This window comes from Peromyscus leucopus, chromosome 14, assembly GCF_004664715.2.
Source record: "Peromyscus leucopus breed LL Stock chromosome 14, UCI_PerLeu_2.1, whole genome shotgun sequence".
Taxonomy (NCBI): domain Eukaryota; kingdom Metazoa; phylum Chordata; class Mammalia; order Rodentia; family Cricetidae; genus Peromyscus; species Peromyscus leucopus.
In genome coordinates this window covers 21,846,110-21,865,864 of record NC_051075.1, presented here as the reverse complement: position 1 = coordinate 21,865,864, position 19,755 = coordinate 21,846,110, and the positions used below count along the sequence as shown (strand labels likewise).

At 44.4% G+C, this 19,755-nt stretch overlaps 1 protein-coding gene across 2 annotated transcripts in view; it reads right to left on the bottom strand.

Annotated features, from left to right (window-relative positions):
* The window catches only part of Akap6 (A-kinase anchoring protein 6), a 436,041-nt gene that overhangs the window by 323,464 nt on the left and 92,822 nt on the right, over nt 1-19,755 (bottom strand). For both annotated transcript variants that reach the window (XM_028869697.2, XM_028869698.2), the window contains exon 2: nt 12,812-13,175. In XM_028869697.2, coding sequence (XP_028725530.1) covers nt 12,812-13,141 — 330 coding nt within the window. In that variant the 5' untranslated portion in view covers nt 13,142-13,175. The remainder of the gene's footprint in view (nt 1-12,811; nt 13,176-19,755) is intronic.

Below are 19,755 nucleotides of genomic sequence, written 5' to 3'. Positions count from 1 at the left end.
ACATTATCAAAAGTATTACTAATATGCAAAAGATTAATACAGACTAGGATTAGAAAGACTTTCTCTGTCTCAATACATGTCATGGTCTTGGGGCAGAACTGAACAGCTGTTCTTCTGCTAAATGGGTATAGTATTAAAATGACTCTAATAACTTATTATTACTCCTAATAACTTATTATTATCTACAGATGAGAGCATTTCTCAGCCCTCATCAAGAACCTTCTCCTTGCAGTAGATGGTAAATAACACATAGACCCTCAACTGTTCAACATGCCGAGAACAAGACACATGGCATGCTAAGCTCTAAATGAGATATTCATATCATCCCCCATGATATATCGTTCCTATCATATCACCCCCCATATCATCCCCCATGATATCATCCCCATTATATCACCCTGTCATATTACCCCCCATCATATCACCCCATCATATCATCCCCCCATATCATACCCACCATATCATCCCCTCATCATACCATCCCCCCATCATATTATCCCCCATCATATTATCGCCCATTTTATCACCTCCCATCATATCATCCCCCATCATATCACCCCATCATATCATCCCCTCATCATACCATCCCCATCATATTATCCCCCATCATATCACCCCCATTATATCATCTCCCCATCATGTCACCTCCCCATATCATCCCCCATCATATCATCCCCTCATTATACCATCCCCCATCATATCATCCTCCATCATATCATCCCCTTATTATACCATGCCCCATTATATTATTCCCCATCATATTATCCCACATCATATCACCCCCATCATATCACCCCCATCATATCACCCCCATCATATCACCCCCATCATATCATCCCCTATCATATCATCCCCCCGTCATATCATCCCACATCATATCATTCCCCATCATATCATCCCCCCATCATACCATCCCCCTCACAAGGCTCAGGATCCTTGCAGAAGAGGAAGAAGAGAGACTGTGAGAGCCATGGTGGTGGACAATACAAAGGAACTGGCATTTTCCAGACACACCAAGGCGGTTGCACCCATGAACTCACAACAATGGTGACAACCTGTATAAAGCTCCAGCCACACGAATGCCAGCGTGGAGTGTGGACGTGACGACTCCAATGGACTCCATTGTCTTTAACATTGTAGGTCAACCACACACCCCATCAGGGCCCAAGGCTAGCTGGGCAACACACACCGGACTTGATGGGGAAAGAAGAAATGTCAAAGCTGGGTGAGAAGGGATGGGAGGGTGAAAGGGGGTGAATATATTCAAAATGCATTGTATGAAATGCTTGAATGATTAATAAAGATGTTTAAAAACCGCCTGCTTTTTACTCCTAGCTCTACCACTTTCTAGCTGTGCAACTTTAGGAAAACCGATAAACCTCTCTGTGCCTTGTCTCTCACCAGAGAGCTGGTATTGTTATAAGGATTTAAAAAATTAATCATTGAAAAGCGCTTTGAGGCAAATGAAGCATATGTGATCAATAGCTCATTAGTGTTCATACTTGGATGGCAAAAACTTGGGAACCCTGAGAGGAACCCTCAAACGGATGAAGAAAAAAGAGAACAAACCAGTTACAGAAATCACCAAACTGTTCATTTTGCTTAGGATATGTTTAGTCCTCTTCACGTATCCCCAGTGGAAGGTCCCTGTACTTTCCTCATGTTATTAACAGTTAAGACAGGATCTAAAGAGGGAGGCTTTGTCACAACATCAAATCAGTGGCAAAAGTTGAACACTGGATTTTTGGTTCCAGTTCAGGCAGGAAGACGAAAGAAGGGAGGGGGAGGAGGGGGGAGGAGGAGGAAGAGGAAGAGAGAATGAAGAGGAAGAAGAAGAGAGAAGGAGGAAGAAGATAAAAATGAAGACAAGCTGCAGAAGCCGCAGAAGCTGCAGCTAGTCATGATACCGCTGTTGACTAACCACTCAATCTGCTCTATAGACATTTTCCTCCATTGGTAGATGGCCTTTGGTCCTGGACTTCATTAGTTAAACTGTAAGTGTATTTCCCACCTCTTCTCCTCTGTGTTCCCCATTCTGCAGAAGGCAGAGTGTGTGCCTAGTGACTCTGGGCACCTGCTGTAACCTCTGAAGCCACTGTGGTAGTTTCTGGAAAACAGCCTGAGTTAACATCATTTCACACTGCCTTGGTCTACAGAGAATGGGAAGAAGTGAGTATTAAGGCTGCTGACTGGTTTAGGGCGGTACTGGAGTCAGAAACCTACCTCCGTTCCAACATGAAGTTCTCAGTTCATGAACTGAACCAATAAGGACTTTCAGACAGATTTAACTCAGTCCAGACTTTGGGTTACATTAACCGGGACTTAAGTCTGGGGATACAGATCTGTGGGAGAGTATTTACCTACCATGTACGAGGCCCTGGTTTGTTTGAACCCAGGACTACAAAAAAGCTACAAAACCAAAACCACAAACAATAAGAAGAAACGTCAGTCTGTTGCCTATGATGAAATTTAATTAAAATGGCAACACTACGTTATTTTAAAAATGTCAAATTTTGCTCTGAGTTTATACCACCAAAATTGAGTTTGCTCTGGCCAACTTCTAGCGCCTACATTTCTGTGAATGTTGTGCTAATTTAATGCTGCTCATGAATGTATTTTATTATTTCTCTGAAGTATGACTTAGAAGTCATGGTTCCCCTGGTATGCTGATGTCCTTTGTAGAAAGAGAAGAAGGAAACTTTGAAGATGATGATAATGTGAGATCTCAGCTATTCGGAGTACCAAAAAGAAGGATTTGCAATTTTACACAAAAAAAATAGGAGGGCTTATTTGGCCTAAAAAGCTTCGAGAGTTGCATGGAAAGATTAGAAAATGGTATAGGAAAAAGGAAGTGAAAGTCCTGGGTCATCACGCTGGTCCTAAGACACAGGTGGAGAGGACTGTGAGCAGTGTGGACAGAAACAGAGAGGCTTCCCGTGGAGCTGCAGCCTCCTCAGTGTGGCTACCAGCTTAGAGTCAGATGTGAGGAATGTCTCTGTGACTGTGCAATCCATTCGGCAGTATCTAGCTGCTGACATTATATAAGAAATAGGAACATCTTAAAAATGCTTCTGCTTGAAATAGGATTCTTCTGGGCCATCTTTGGCTAACCTATAAAAATGTTAATAAAGTGTCACATCAAATAAAAGAATTTAGGTCTGAAGAAGAATAAAATATACCACACACTGACTTTTTAAAATTAAAGCAGAAGCCATATAATTCTATTACATAAATGCACAGTAAGTACACAGTCTTTATAAATGTTTTACTCTAAGTTTCAATAAATTTCTTCTAGAAACCTGCAACACATTCACAAACTTGCACTTTAAAAGATGTATTGAATTTTAGGAAACCCACATTAAATAAGTTATAAAATATTTACTCTTACTTATGGTCTTGTGAAAGACAAAAATATGTAGCTACCCACACAACTGAAGGAGAAGCTAAGCCCAGTGTTTTTGAAAGCCCCCCAAAAAAACCAATGGCAAAACAGATGTCTACCAGCTTTGAGAAGAAATTTTTTTCAAACATTTTAGAAATCTACAATGTAATTTATGAAAATTGAATAATAAAGAGTATTATTAAAGCTATAGACACTTCATGTTTATACCTTAAGAGATGAAAATAGACTACAAGAAAGCAAAAATGAGGGAAAAAAAGAAAATGCATAGTCATACACAGAACAACAGCGTCTCTGCACACAGTCACACACAGAAGAACAGCGTCTCTGCACACAGTCACACACAGAAGAACAGCGTCTCTGCACACAGTCACACACAGAACAACAGCGTCTCTGCACTACAGTCACACACAGAAGAACAGTGTCTCTGCACTATGGTCACACACACAAGAACAGTGTCTCTGCACAAGTCACACACACAAGAACAGTGTCTCTGCACTATGGTCACACACACAAGAACAGTGTCTCTGCACTATGGTCACACACAGAAGAACAGCGTCTTCTGCACTCATCTAGCAGAGATTAGATGCATCTTGAACCCTCTACTTTACTGTAAAAGACCACAATCCAGTAGATTTACATCTTCAGGGGTCAACTATCAGAATTCACATATTTATTGAGAATGCAGGAAATCAGGGAATCCACAAGGATGTTTAACAAGCTAGTCTCTCCATGGCAATGGAAGATGTGTGTATCTGCATGTACAAACCCTGCATCGGGCCGGGCGGTGGTGGCGCACGCCTTTAATCCCAGCACTCGGGAGGCAGAGCCAGGCGGATCTCTGTGAGTTCGAGGCCAGCCTGGGCTACCAAGTGAGCTCCAGGAAAGGCGCAAAGCTACGCAGAGAAACCCTGTCTCGAAAAAACCAAAAAAAAAAAAAAAAAAAAAAAAAAAAAAAAAAAAAAAACCCTGCATCGGTCTGTATGAAACACAGCAAAGGGAACCTTGAAAACTATTCCTTAATGATACAAAAAAAAATGATTTACCTCTAAATATTCACAACTTTAAAACTGCGCACAGAACTTTGAGGGCTAGGACTTCTCCTCCAAGTCATACTCCTTGAGTGCAAAGTGTACAGGAAGTTTTGTCTAGAACAAAGTGAAAAAATACTAACACTCGAATTTCCAGGAGTGGGAACTAACTCCAGCTCAGGAAAGTTCTCTCAGCCATCACACGTGTAGGAATATTGGTTTGTTGTCAATGAAGAAAATAACCAGAGGAAACTAGTTAGCGTGGATCATTTCTCCCATTCTATTTCAGAGCCAGGCAGTGTGTAGAGAGAGTTACACAACCACAGAGAGGAAAAAGACCTTGTTACAGCAGACAACTCAAGAGAACATGGGGGACCCCCCCCCAGAAGGCCTCACCAGCTTGGCCTGCAAGATGGTTTCATGAGCTGTCATCTAGAGGATGTGGAGCATAAGGAGCGTGATGATGAGTCCACAGGGACAGAGGAACCTGTTCTAAGGCATGGATTGTGAAGGGGCCTGGCTTGTGAGAGGTTACTGGAAGGGAAAAGTGACAAGGAGAACCAGGCCAGCTGGGTCTAGATTTTGAAGACATTTCAGAGATCATGTGTATGCAGCTCTACTTTATGTGGGAGGGGTGGCCTTCTAAATGGCCTCTACGTCAGCTCCTGCCTCCCAGGTTGGGGGAAATCTGAGTTTGGGAAAAATAAAATTTTTTAGTTTCCATCGTTAGTCAAGTCCTATTTCAAACTCCTGAGACATGAAATACTCCTTTGATGGTGGCAACTTAATGAACATTCCACTAAGTTTTAACCCCAGAACAAAGAATAAGGTCATATTGCACAAAACAGTGCCAGATTAAGTTTATATGCATTGTATCTTCTAAAATTTGAGTTTATATAAAAAATATTGAGGTAACTTGAGATTGATCTAGATCAGTCAGTGACTATTAAACCCTCCTATCATTGGCTCAGAAAAAGACATGAATTTACACCATGACAAAGTGTGTGTACATGTATATAACTATAAACCGAGCTTTACAAAACAGCATTCACCCTTACAATTCTCTGCTTCATTGCTTTAGTTATCTCACTAAATCTAGTTCTCAACCTGCTAAATGGACTGAAATGTTAGTTCTGGAAAAATAGTGGTTGAAAAGACAAAAAGGAAAATGTCTATTTTTTACAGAAAAAAAAAGTCATTCTCTCCTATCTCATTAAAGATCTGCTGTGTTTTCTCAGAGGTGGATTTAATGCTTCACACTGTAGAGTGAGGTCACAGGGATGTAAAGGTCAGGATCCTCCAAAGCCCCGACTCTTTCTGCTAGTAGTTCGGTTCACTCAGAAGTGTGTATGTTGAGAATTTGGGGGAAGGGAGTGTTTTAGAAGCACTCAATAGTCAACCTTGGCTGTTAATTTCTGTCATAGACAGAGGACCCTGGACTCCCGACCTGTCACCTCCGGGCCACTGCCGTCATCTTGATTAAAGCTGTCTTGTTACGCTTCTGTGACAGCAGATGGAGAATGTTCTTCCCTCTGTACCTCAGCCACTCAGGAAGTCACCTGAACCCTATGCTTGGCTTCTTTCTCTCACTAGTTACGGCTCCCACTGCTCTGTTCCAGGACTGGGACACTGTTAATAGTCTGATCCCGCCCCTTGGCACCACCCTATACCCTGATGTAAAGCCTACTCTTAAGGGAAAGCTCTGCCCCTTCCTCCCTCCCTTCCGCTTTCCTCCCAGGAGGTGCCCACCTCTCAAACCCCTTACCCTTCTATCTCTCTCTTTCCCTCTCTCTCTCTCTCTCTCTCCTCCACCTCCAAATAAAACTCTTCACTGAGCTCTGTCTGCATGGCATCTCTGTCTCTCACCCACTGTGGGGGCACTTTGGCTCTATCCGCCAGAACCTCCTGCTTAGCAAACAATATCATAACAAACACTGGGTGCCATAACCCGCCACTGCTCTTCCTCTCTGTCACATTGGCACACCCCTTAGCCCACGATGGCCGCGAGTCCTCTCCTGGGAGTGCCTCCCTTACCCCTACATTTCCACCATCTTTAGACCATCAGGCACATCTGTGCAAACTCCAGCTATGGAGAGAATACAAGCCTTTTCCCAGCAGCCCCCACCCCAGACCCCATGTGAGCTCGTGGGTGTCTGGATTAACTCCCAGATGTCACAGACATCCCAGTCAGAACATCTTGTAAACAGAGATGTTATCCAGTGTTCTAGCTTTGAAAATCACAGAGACACAAATCATACGGGGTGGGGTTTCAAGAAGAATTTAAAGCCAGGAATTAATTCCAATTAAGTCACTTCCAGAGTTCTGTTTACTTATATGCTCCATCACTTATTCCAGCTAGTCCAAGTCTTGCCTGTCCCTGCTATCATGTCTTCTGGAACACAAACAGCCTTCTCCCTGGGAAGGTGCCCACTTTGCCTTTTTAGCTCCCAACCATGCATGCAGCCGAGGGAGGGCTCAGCTAAGATGGGCATGCTTTAAGGTTCTCGGTCTGCTTCTCTTGAGCAGCACTGCCTCCCACTGTGTAGCAGGCAGGGCGAGTTTCCAAAACTGGTCCAGCTGCTTCTCATACTTCTTCCTAGGGACTATCTGGAGCGTTAGAACGTAAAATATGCAGAGGGTGTGTTCGGTTTTAAATATAATGGAGAAAGGATTTAGTTTAAGTCCGTTTTCCTGAGACTTTTCTTTAATCTTAAGGTTGCTTTTGTTTTGTTTTGTTTTCAATTTCAGCAGCCATCACTCCCCTGTGGAAACTTTGTAATAATAATCAGCTCAATCTGGCGCTTATAGTCAAATGTCCCCTAGAACTTGGAAATAAGGGAGGTAAGAGTGGAGTGTTGATCTGAATTAGAATGGCCCTCGTGGGGTCATAGATTTGAATGCTTGGTCAATGGGGATGGTGCTACTTGAGAAGGATTGGGTGTGGCCTTGTGGGAGGAAGAGTGTCATTGGGAGTGGACTTTGGGGTTTCAAATGCTCAAGCCAGAGCCACTCTCCTTCTCTTTCTCTCTCTGTCTGTCTCTCTCTGTCTTTCTCTCCCTCCCTCCCTGCTGCCTGCAGATCAGAATGTACCTCTCAACTGCCTCTCCAGCACCACGCCTGCCTGCCATGCTCTCTGCCGTGATGACAATGGACTGAACCTCTGAACTAAGCCAGCCCCAATTTAATGTTGTCCTTCATAACAATTGCCACGGTCGTGGTGTCTATTCCCAGCAATAGGACAAGGACTGAGACAAGTGGAGTCTGAGAGAGAAACTTTAAGATCAACACAGTGACCACAGACCAAGTCACCTTTAGAGAATAAGAGGAGGGCTGGGGATGGATGCAAAGAACCTGCAGGCCTGTGTTTGTTCTGAGACCACAAGAGCAGGAGGAGGGGAAGGGGCAAGGGAGGGGGAGGGAGAAGGAAGTGAGTGTCAGAGTAAAAGATTTGAACATTACTTTGTGTGTATGTATGCGTTCACATGTGTGCACATGTTCCTGTGTATGCATGCACATGGAAGCTAGTGTTCAGCCATGGGTGTTGTTCCTTAGAAGCCACCCACCTTATTCATTGAGGCAGGGTCTCTAACAAAGACCTCAGGCTCACAGATTAGGCGAGGCTGACTGACCAGCAAGACCCAGGGAACCTGCTGTCTCTGTCCTGTGTCCCAGCACTGGGGTCACAAGTGCATGCTACTGTGCTAAGATTTTCACATGGGTTCTGGCGATGGAACGCAGGTCCTCATGTGTTTCATGGCAAGCACTTTACTGACTGGGTTATCTCTTCAGCTCCTGAAAATGTATTTACTGATCAAAATAATTGCCAATTAATCAGTCAAACAGAAGGGGATTGCAAGGGTTGGGGCAAGCATAGGCATCTACCAGAGAATCTCTGGGCACATTCCCCAGGCCATCCATTTCCCTGAGACTTCAGATGCACCCACAGATTCTCTCTGATGGGAGAACAATACCCCAAACAGACTTGGGCCTTGATTTGCCCAATGTTTTTGTCTGCAATCAGTCTTTATAGAACAAGCACACTTCCCATATGCTTTTCAAAACATGAGGAGGCACTGGACGTAAAGACTTGGACTCACCGATCTAGCCCCGGTCCCATACTTACTGCCCTGGCCTGTCCTAAGCAACAGGGATAATAGAAAGCTAGACATTTGGTACAAAAAGTAAATAAGTAGTATAATTGCATAAAATAAAAAAATTTTAAAAATGAGATAGTGGCTAGATAATATCTAGGAGAAGGAGGTAGTTTTTTTAAGAATAGGCATCAGGAATTGCTGGTCTAAGAATTTAATATATAACCATTGGTAAAGGCTACTGTGAACATTTTCCAAAACCATTTTTTCAATGAAGTTTTTCAAAAGTGTGCATTAAGATAATAGCAGAGAAGACCATGTAGAAATGACTTAAAACAAGAACTGTAAAGGCAGTGCAAGGTTCATAGACAATGAGATGCTTATGTGTCTATTTCCTTCTCCAAGCACAGAGTAGGCCTCACTTCCTAGTTCCCAACCTCTGCCCCTTCCTCTCCCATAGAAATGTTAGAACTTGGCCATGCCTCTGGCCAACAGCTTGATGAGGATCAAGTCAGCCATGCAATGATGGGGAAAGAGTCTCTAGGAAAAAGGAACAAGGAAAGCGACGAGGCAAGAACTAGCTTGACATGTCTTCCAGTGTATCTGGAGCCTTAAAGATAAGGGTAAAGTGGGAAGCATCATGCCAGAGATCTAGGCAGTGATGAGTCAAAGGAAGAGCTCTGAAGCAAGAGAATGGCGTATCCTGATGGATGTCTTTCAAAAAGTAGCTCCCAAGTGGGAAATGAGCTGCTAGGGCGGTGAAATTAAGAGGAAGCATGATTAGTTAAGAGGCTCTCAGTATCCAGGCAAGCAAGGGCATGGCCTGGTAGGCTGGCTGCAGGCAGCAGTGAATGAGCCAAGGGCTCGTCTGGGGAATGGGTTCCCTGTTGATAGAGATGCGTGTGTGGGTAGAAAGTCTTGCTTTCACTAGACAAAAAATGGTCCCTTTACCATAACTGGAACAACGAGGGGAGGATTAAGAGTGATTGAGTGGACATCTCCACCTTGAGACGCCTGCTAAGACGCAAGTAGAGAAGCTAGGTAAGAAGCTGGGGTCTGCAGCATTGGGGAACATTGGTGTTCGGTGGGAACCTCCAGCTCACTCCTGCAGCTCCTGCGTGGTCTGAGAAGCCCCATTCCTCGCTCTCCAAATCCCACCCTCTCAGAGAACCTCCCACAAAGACAAGACACCAAAAGGCCCAGTTCCACATTCTTGGTGGCTGTAGCAGCTCCTGTCCTGAAGCTGCCAGCAGCCCAAGTCCCCACCTAAAGCCTTCAGCTTTTGACCACACTTGGGCACAAACCCAGCTCGTGGTGGACATGTCATCGCTCCTTGCCTACAGGCTGTCTAAGCTCCCTGCTTTTAGTTCAGGCGTGTGACTTCTCCAGCCTAGATCTCTGGGACTGGGGAACTCACCAGGGAATTGCTTTGCTCAAATAAACCTGTTTTTATTTTTATTTTTTTTTTTACGTTTTAAATTCAGCTTGATCTGGCTTACTGCATCAGTGGAGATACACAGCACTGGAATTTCTCTGCACCCAGGTGGTCGTTAAGCATTCCCAGCCCACGATGATGGCTTTGCACTGTAAATTGATAAATTGAGTGACTAACTACAGCAGTGAATGTGAAGCGGGGACAACTCGCCCAAGTTGGACCTGTCCCTCTGCTTTGCCACAAGTCTCATCTGGGAGCTGCTTTACAAGACCGGCCTCTTAAATTTCTGCTAAGGCACCGTGCTAAGCTCCCTTTATTATTTTGAATTAATGTAGAGCGCAAAAAGATGACACGTTTTAATTTTTAAACGCATCAGAATTTCACAGAAAGAAGAAATGTTATGTCATCAAGGAGGAAATTGTATGAGCGCATTGAGATTCAAAAGGAAGCCCTTTGTACGGACCGGACCAAAGTCGAGGCCACACACACTGACTGCAGCTGATAACTGGGCTCAATGGGGAAGGCCCCTACTGTCACACAAACTTGAGGACATGACAGGGAATTAGCTAAGTAATCTGAAACAAGTGCTCAGAGAAGTGCTAGCAGAAATCGTAGAACAAAATCAAGGTTGGCGATTCCAGTCCATCACTGAACAGTCACTGACTGATATCAGATGCCCACTGTGAAGACCTTACACCTCCTGCAGCTCTTTTCTCAGCAGAGAAGACAACCCACACCCTGGGGTAAAGCAGAGACAGATAAGAGAAGCCTGCTGATTCAAGCACAGTGAGAAGAGCAGATCTCCCTAGGTTCTTCAAACACTAAATACAACTAGACATTCACGGCACAAAAATTTACATTCCTGTTCTGAGTTAAAAATGTAGGCTTCCATTGATCGAAGTAAATGAAGTTGGTGGCAAATGAGTATTTTAAGACCATTTAAACGTAAATAGTGCTTTTAGCCGAGTCTTCTAACGGTATGTCCACCCCCTCCCATTCTCTTGTAGCATTTACCAACGTCCCGTGTAAATGCGAAGGATTTAAGAGGTAACAGCTGGTTCTGTACAAGCTCAACCCTGCATTAACTTATGGAAGCCACACACTGGCTCAGCACTGGAGGGAGCAGGGTTCAGGAGCATCCCCTAACTTCTAGTTTACTCTGACCCCAAGATGCCCAGGGACTACTCCTCTGAATAAACTATTCCTGGACCCAGTCACAATAACTCGCGATTGCCACTGGAGGAAGCTAGCAGGGCCAGGCATCTTGCTGAGGCTGCTTCCAGCCAAATCCCTGCCACCCTGGTGAGTTCTTCCCATGAAACTGTGGAAGGAAGGAGAAAGATCCCAGGCCTGTACCACCCGTGGGGAGCAGCTACCAGGCTACCAACGCATCATGGTTCTCCTGCTTAAACTTGTTCACTCACATGCTCCCCTCTCTCCTTTTCTCACTCCTTCCCCTGTCCTGTCTCACCCCTCTTTCTCCTTCTGAACTCGTCTTAACACTAATGCAGCAATCTGGTCTCTGGTCACAAGCTTGACACAAGCTAGAGTTATGTGAATAAAGAGGGAATCACAACTGAGAAAATGCCTCCATAAGATCTGACTGTAGGCAAGCCTGTAGGACATTCTCTTAATTAGTGATTGCACCCAGCTCATTGAGGGTGGTGCCATCCCTCAGCTGGTTGTCCTGGGTTCTATAAGAGAGCAGGCTGAACAGGTCATGGGGAGCAAGTCAGTAAGCAGCATCCCTCTCTGGCATCTTGATCAGCTCCTGCCTCCAGGTTCCTGCCTTGAGTTCTTGTCCTGACTTCCTTCAGTGACAGACTGTGACCTGAGAGTTGTAAGCTGAAATAAACCCCCTCTTCCCCATGGTGCTTTTGGTCACAGTGCTTTATCACAACAGTAGGAATGTAACCATGATTTCAGACACAGGATCTGTGGCACCAATCTGAAAAGGCTAAGCCAGATCCACTCTGAGCATTGAGAAACATGCTCTCTCTCAACTGTGCATCTTTCTTCTATGGTGGTTAGAGCCTGTAAATCATTTCAGTGTTAAGATCTAAGAATCTGTTTAGCCTTTTATTATGTCATTTAAGATGAACCAGCCTTTGGTAAAAGAATCTTCCTTAGGACCCCATCTAACGTGAAGTTTATACAAGGCCAATATGCTATGTACTTTTCCCCTCGGGGACCTGGGAGAGAGAAAAGGCTATTGCAGGGTAGAAGTCACGGTATATATTTTTGGAGTCCCTTGTTTAATTGTACTCTCGCTAGCACCTCCAATCCTCTGTGCTGTGACACTTTCAAGAGGTCACCAGAAGCCACAGACATTTTCAAACGTCTGACATTAGATGGGCTGCTATAAAAAGCTCCTTTCTCCTGCATGGTGCAGTGTCTTCGGGTGAAAGATCACTCTACAAGGAGAACATTGCCCTTCTCACCAGGGTAGAAACCACTGCTGGCCTCAAAGACCGCATCAGCTTCAATCAAAGGTACTAATCACGTGATCCGCTCACCGGCACAGCTTGACAGTCTACCACGAGAGTCTTTCATTAAGCCTTTGTACTCGTCTATAAGAGCCTTTCACTCTCCACAGCTGATTCCTGTGAAACTGAACAAAAGGGCCCTCCCTTTCCCTTTGTCTCTGCTCTGTCCCCGAAGGCCTGTTTTGCTCTCGATGACTGGCCTATGTAGTAACATTAGAAGAGAAATGATTTGTGTTGACCATCAAGCATAAAGGCTTCAAACCAGTCACCTTGGTTTCCCCTTGGACTCCTCCTCATTGGCCGTTACAGAACTGAGTCATAAGGTACCAGAGGCACTTCCAGATTTCTTTCCAGAGAGCTTGCCTTACCTTTAGCTGCACCAGATGCACATCCACGTGCTTGCTGTCTGCATCCTGCTGGACCGAGTAGGTCAGGTCCCGGACCCTCTCCGAGGTCATCCGGAGCCAGGTCTCAATCTCAGGCAAGTGTAGGACAATCTTCCAGTCCGCTGCCGTGTGGAGTGGGGGTGGCTTTCCATACTGCTGCTCAGCCTCGATGTCCTTCATGGCCTCTTCTGCCTCTCCTTCTTCCTGCTCCGCCGTAGGCGTCATGTTGATGGCCATGGGGGAGGCATCAGTCGCCATGGGATCCGGGTCCTGTGACCTCAGTGGGGACAGTGTCACGCTCATGGTTAACATGGAGAAATCTAAGCCTTACTTCTTTCCAAAACAGCTGAAAGGCAGAAAGAAATAGGAAAGCGAAGTCAGACGAGATTGCCAAATAAAGCCACGATACTTCCCAGAAGAAACAGGGTTTCTAAATAAAGGCAGATTTCTAAATTAAGAAACCATTGCTCATAACAAAAACAGAAAGAGGTGCTTTGATTTTCTACATTGTAGCCCCAAGACCCAGTATGTGACACAAAACCATGGTGGTACCATCTCCCCAAATACCCATTTCCCTCCATTCCTTAGTAGCAAAATCCTGAGATTTAGCTGTGAATATTCCTGCCCAGAATTCAGAACTACAGTCCTCCTTTCCTTTGTAGCTAGCTATGGCCTTCCCTGCAGTCAAGTTCTGGCCAATGAGAAGCTTTGTAGACACTCTGAGAGCCGTTTAGAGGACTGACTGAACTAGAAGACGCCGCCCTCCTGCCCTTCTGTTTCCTCTATTGTTCCCATCTGTGTGGTGGACTCCAGGGCTGGAGGTCCAGCTCCAGGTCAGCCCAGAAGATGCTCTGGGGTGCAGCTAGGGGATGATGGTGAAGCACAGGGTTATGGACATGGATGCAGCCGGACACCACTGCCACTCGGCCAGCATTGCTGATGTGATAGAGAAGAACAGGATCCAGCCGGTCACCACTGCCACATCGGCCAGCTTTGCTGATGTGATAGAGAAGGGCAAATTTCTGTTTTGTTGAAACAATGACTGAGGGGCTTTCCTAATGTATACATCCTAACACCATTTTGACTAAAGCCAACATACTCAATACATGAATAACTAGAGAAGAGTGTCCTAATTATGAAACACACACACTGTCCTGGTCTCAGATATTGTTCATTTTGAAGATTAGATAGATAGATAGATAGATAGATACATACATACATACATACATACATACATACATACATACATACATACATAGATGATAGACAAACATGTAGCAATTCCAAAATGTCAGTTTCCTGAAAAATAGGTTATACCAAATTGGTCTAATGAATGCTGATTAGTTAATGCTAAACCCAAGCTACATTAATATAAAATGTGGTTCTGTTGAAAATTTCAGAGGCTTTTAGAATTTGAAGAGCAATGAACTGTTCTGACAGGTACTAGTAAAAGTTACCAGAGAGTTGAGGATAACAAGTGTATATCATGGTGAACTAAGTCTGCTTTTGAGGATAAAGGTTCGTTACTAACGATGATCCTGCTGTGAATCCTTCTGGCAGTGGTCTAGTGTGAAGTACCCTGTGCTCTTACGTTTATAACAAACGGATGTTATTTCAGTCTCAGGAGCAACTTCTACTCAAGGCTAGTGGATTTCTTTGTATTTGACAAGGTTGAGAGTTTGAGGGTTTTGTTTTTAATTAAACACTTTCAAGTTATATTTTCATTACTGTAAAGTAGCTGATCAAAACTTCAGAAATTTAATGTGATTATCAGAAAATAGCTCACATTTCTTCAGATTCATAATATTCACTTAGTGGCTGACTTTGCTTCCTATTGCTCTAACAAAGGCTATGACCAAAGCACCTTGGGGAGGGAAGGGCAGGAAAGACCTACTTCACCTCCTAGGTCATAGTCCTTCATGAAGGGATGTCAGGGCAGGAACTCAGTCAGCACTGGAACCAGAGGCCATGGAGGAGTGCTGTTTACTGGCTTGCTCCCCCTGGCTTACTCAGCCTGCTTTCTTATGGAACCCAGGACCTCCAGCCCAGGGGCAGTGAGCCCTCCCACATCAATCATTCATCAAGAACAAGACTTGCCCACAGGTCAGTCTGATAGATTTTCTCAGTCAAGGTTCTGTCTTCCCAGAGGACTCTAGCTTGCTTCAAGTTGACAAAAAACAAACAAACAAAAAAAAAAACCCACATATTAACCAAAGCAAGATTATTCCTACTAACTAATATAGATAGGAAATTAAATCAAGACAGCTCCCAGTTTGACCAACAACATCTAACTGTCCACACTGGGATGAGCATGGGGAATATAGCTAGACCTGCTGAGTTGTCAAAAATGCTTACGAGTCCTTTACTCCTCTATTCCTCAAGTAGCCTTCCAGGACTGCAGAATATGCAGCATAATCCTCTCTGTTGACTCCCTCCCTTCTTTTCTTCCTTTCTCTCTTCTCTCTCTAATTTTCCTTCTTCCTTCTCCCCCCCCCATCTCTCTTTCTTACAAGATCCCATGCAGCCCAGACTGGTCTCAGACTTATGTACCCCAAACTTCCTTTAAAATTCTGATCATCTTGCCTCCAAGTGCTGGGATCACTAGCAGGTACCACAGTGTCTAGTTCTCCTTTCCTAATTTCAACATCTAAATGTTGAGTTAAGTAAAGTTTGTCAGTGGATTTTCTGAAGCAAAGCTATTTGTAAAAGGCAAAACACATGTCTAAAGTTGGTTGACCCCTTTGATGCCTACCTTATAGAGAGACATCTTTCAAGTTAACTCAACAGCTTTCTCTGATTGGGTGTAGGAGGGAGAAATACACTCCTATTTTTTTAAGCATCCTTGTGTCCAATTTTTAAAATAATAATCATACTAGACTTGGCTAATAAAAAATTCAAAGATATCAGAATTTCACTGAAGGAATCCAAACCCAGGAAGATTGAACTATCCCAGTCCTTCACAAGCCACACCCTAGCCTCACAGGGCTCTGATTCTGACTTCTCAAAACACATCTAAAATATTAATCAGTTCTCTGCCTTCTACAGGACCAATATCAAATCTCAGGAACCTGATAACAAAGGTTAATAAAGCTTGCCTATTCAAGGGCACAGAACTGTTTCCAAATGGAGAACACACTGATGTTACAGTGATTGTTTAAGAAACTAGACTGAGCCAAAGTGACAACTAAGAGTCAGAGGGTATGCACAGAACTGCTTCAGATACACATACAGTCACCTGCTTGCCCAAGATTCATGTACAGCTAATGGGTGGCACCTACCGACTGCCAGGTTTTTGTTTTGTTTTTCAAAACAGGGTTTCTCTGTGTAGCCCTGACTGTCCTGGAACTCACTGTATAGACCAGGTTGGCCTTGAACTCAGAGCTCCACCTGCCTCTCTGACTTCCCATTTTGTGAGATTCCTAAACCAAGTGATACATACCCTACCTTAGACTAGAGAATGTATTAAAGAATCAGCCCACCCACGTGCCATAGAATTGTCTCCACCCACACTTCCACACATGCTGACAGGCTACATACAAGTGCGGTACATTTATTCAATATCTCTCAGCCTTAGTTTCTAGCCTTAGATATTTCATCTGCAGAAATAAAGGACCTGAACAAGACAAACAGCAGTATCTCATCTGGCTGGAAGAATGTGAGACTGCTTACAGTAGGAGATCTGGGCGTTCACCATCGTTACGGCTTCCTGTCCCTACTGAGGGCTGTGTAGCAATGACAATATGCTCTCCATGATACTGAAGCACACAAATAGACCAACTGACTTTTCCTAATAGAAAAACTCAATGAGCACCAAGAAAAGTACTTTATAGAGCATAGTGGTGTTGCTAATTCTTCCCAGAAGAACAAACATGTCAGGGACTCCCTCTCTAGGCACCTTCTACTTGAGATTAACAGCACAGATGTGGTTATATGTGTAGAGGGGATGCACAGGACAGGAAAACTAAACAGAAAGGTGTCTGGGGAGGACAGAGTGTGCATTTCCCAGGACGAGAGGGCAGGAGACCTGAAAGCCAAACTTCAAAGCAAGATTTTCCTGTGACAAATGTCCAGCCAATCAGACTGCAAGCAAGAAACATTCTTGTGTGACCCAGAGGACTTAGACAAAGCCTTGTTTTACTAGCTCACACTTCAGCTTAAAGCATTTGCTTGCCTTTGCATATACTTCCACCACTGAGAAATAAATACATGTGTCATATGCTTAGCAAGCTTGGGAAGCAGCATAAATGAATTAATTACATGTTTTCATGGCAAGCAATTGCTGTAAACATTTGAGTTTCAATTCGAAGGGTTCACATTGCAACATAGTACCAGGGAGATGACTCTATTTCCTGGTTTTCACAAAAATCACACCAGATATAAAGGATAAATTTGCAGCCTAATTCAAAGAAACAGCTTCAACCATGCAGAGACTATGGTAATGCTCTTCATGCAGAATTTCCTGCCCTTATGGTTACGCATTCTTGCTTTTGAAACAAATTAATTACTTCACTTAAATGAACTAATAGGAGAGTCAGCAGAAGCCTCTACTTCTCTATGCTGTGAGTTCTCTGTTTCTCCTTTATGAGACATTTCACAAAGGAAGAGATGCCTTCTAGTCATAAAGATATTAGAAATAAAGTCATTACAGACTACAGACTCCACTAGACAATAGCTCAGGACAGTGCAGGTGACACCTTAGGCCAAGGGCATGCAGGTACCCACCAGAGTTGCCACTGACACCAAGAAGACAGAGGACTGATCAATCAGCATTTGAAATCTAAGGGCTCCCCTCCCTCCCGTTATCAAATGCTTGTCTGTGGTCACCTTCCTAGCATTAGAGATAATACCCCCTTTATCCCTGCTCCTGTTAAAAATAGCATCCATCAAATCCTTCCCTTTCACACACCTAAAGAAGAGGCCATATACAAAGTACAAAGGCTGAAAGCGGCGACGGTCTTAAAGCTTTCCTTGGTAGTTTGTGGGAGAGGTTTTCCTACCTTACTCTACTCATTATCCCGTGGGAACAGAAGAAACCCCCCACGGATTGCTCACTAAGGACCGGTACTAGTATCTCTCTAGCAATCCAAAAGTTTCCAGCTGAAGCCTGAGGCTACCAGGATGCATTTGACTTGATTAAACATATGTGTTTAAAGAGAACCGCCTTCTTAGGACAAATCAAAAGGCAGAGAGATCCCAGCTCCATGGCCTTCACAATCACCCATCTCTCCTTTCTCCTGTAATTTCCTGTCTTAAATAAAGGAGCAGAAAAACGAAGACCTACCAACTGTACTCACTGCAAATGCTCCTGCTCCTAATGTCTCTTCAGGATTAAGTCTCTGGCTCCTCCTCCTCCTTCTCCCCACCCTGGCTTTCTGCTCCTGGCCAGTGTCAGCTACTCCAGGCCAGCGGTGCAGCGGCTCTGGTGCTCTTTAGTGGTCTGACTCTCAAGTGAGGGCTGCACACAGCCCCTATTTGGAAGCTAATGCATACATTACAGACTGCAGCCATGGGCAGGCCTTTTACAAACAAGCAGTGAAAGTGATAATTGAGCTGAGGAAAGGCGGGAGTTGCCAAGACAAGGACACCTAAGGAGATGAGTGCTCGGACAGAGCGCTCCCAGCCACGGCTCAGAAGAACCAGCCTGATACTTCCCACAGATGAAGCGCCCTAAGCAGGATAAATAAGAGCAGTGTGCTGGCTGTCAGAACAGTCAGACTGAATGGGCTTGCACGTTCCCTCTTCCCTCGAGAAACTGTTTCTTTCATGTGACTATCCCATGATGTGGACAATGTGAGAGAGTCGGTCTTGTCGTCATGTAAACCAACCCTAAGTCTAAGTCCGTGCTTGCTCCATGGGACTAATTTTAGCCACATTAACAGATCTGCCTGCTGCATGTTACATGTTACAAAACAGAAGTTGAGGCGATTATGTTAGGCATAATTCCATCAATCCCAAACCAACAAAATGTCTCCTTTCCTCCCTTTTTATTTCCTCCTTTTCCATTCTGATAGCCACTCATCTTGGAGCCTATTCATACTGACACTTGGAAATAAAAAAAAAAAATCAAATCTTCTGGACTGTTTCTGTTTTTGCTTCATGATCTGATTGCATTAAGGAAAAACCAATGAACTCAAGAAGTATATACCCTGTACCCGAGTCCAGGGTAGCAGGATTAGGAGCTTCTGAGATAACACAAGAGCATGTCCGTAGAGTGCTTAATGAAATAACATCACCTATCTGGATGGATGAGAGTCTAATTCATCTCCTAGATTTAACTCATGCTACCTGCCTACCTCTCTGGCTCTTGTGGGGTCCACAGATAGGAAACGGAATGACTTTAAGCCAAAGAGCCGCTGCTAAGTTGAAAGTCAAGTTTGAACTTGGGGAAGAAAGAGAAAGTGGCTTTGGTTGGAAAGGAAATTTCCAGAACCATGATCTGTGCCTCTTCCTTCTGGGACTCCTGGGAGTGACACTGTCCTAACCTTCCTCCTGCATTAATAGGCCATCTCAGAGTGAAGCCGACTCCCAGTGTACCTGGGGAGGGGACATGTTGACCTGGGACAGACGGCCACACTGTAATGGAGTTATCGGTCTTTTCCCCCTTCTCCTGTTTTAATGTCCTCTCCCTCCAAGGCACATGGTTGGTGACATCAGCCACTCACTCAGATACCATGTATGGGATGTGGTTCTTCCCCAGCCACACCTCTAACTCCCTTCTGCTGAGCATGGTGTCTTCCATGGGCAATGCCACACTTCATAAATCAAATCCCTTCCTCACCCCCTCCTCCCTGATCTCCTGAGGCATGGATACTCAGTCCCACCAGGTTAGTCGTCATGTTTCATGTTTTCTTTCTTCCAGGACTGAAGTCAGTCCCTGTTAGAGAGATTCACTGGGCTGTTGGAGGTAATCAGCCACAAAACATTCA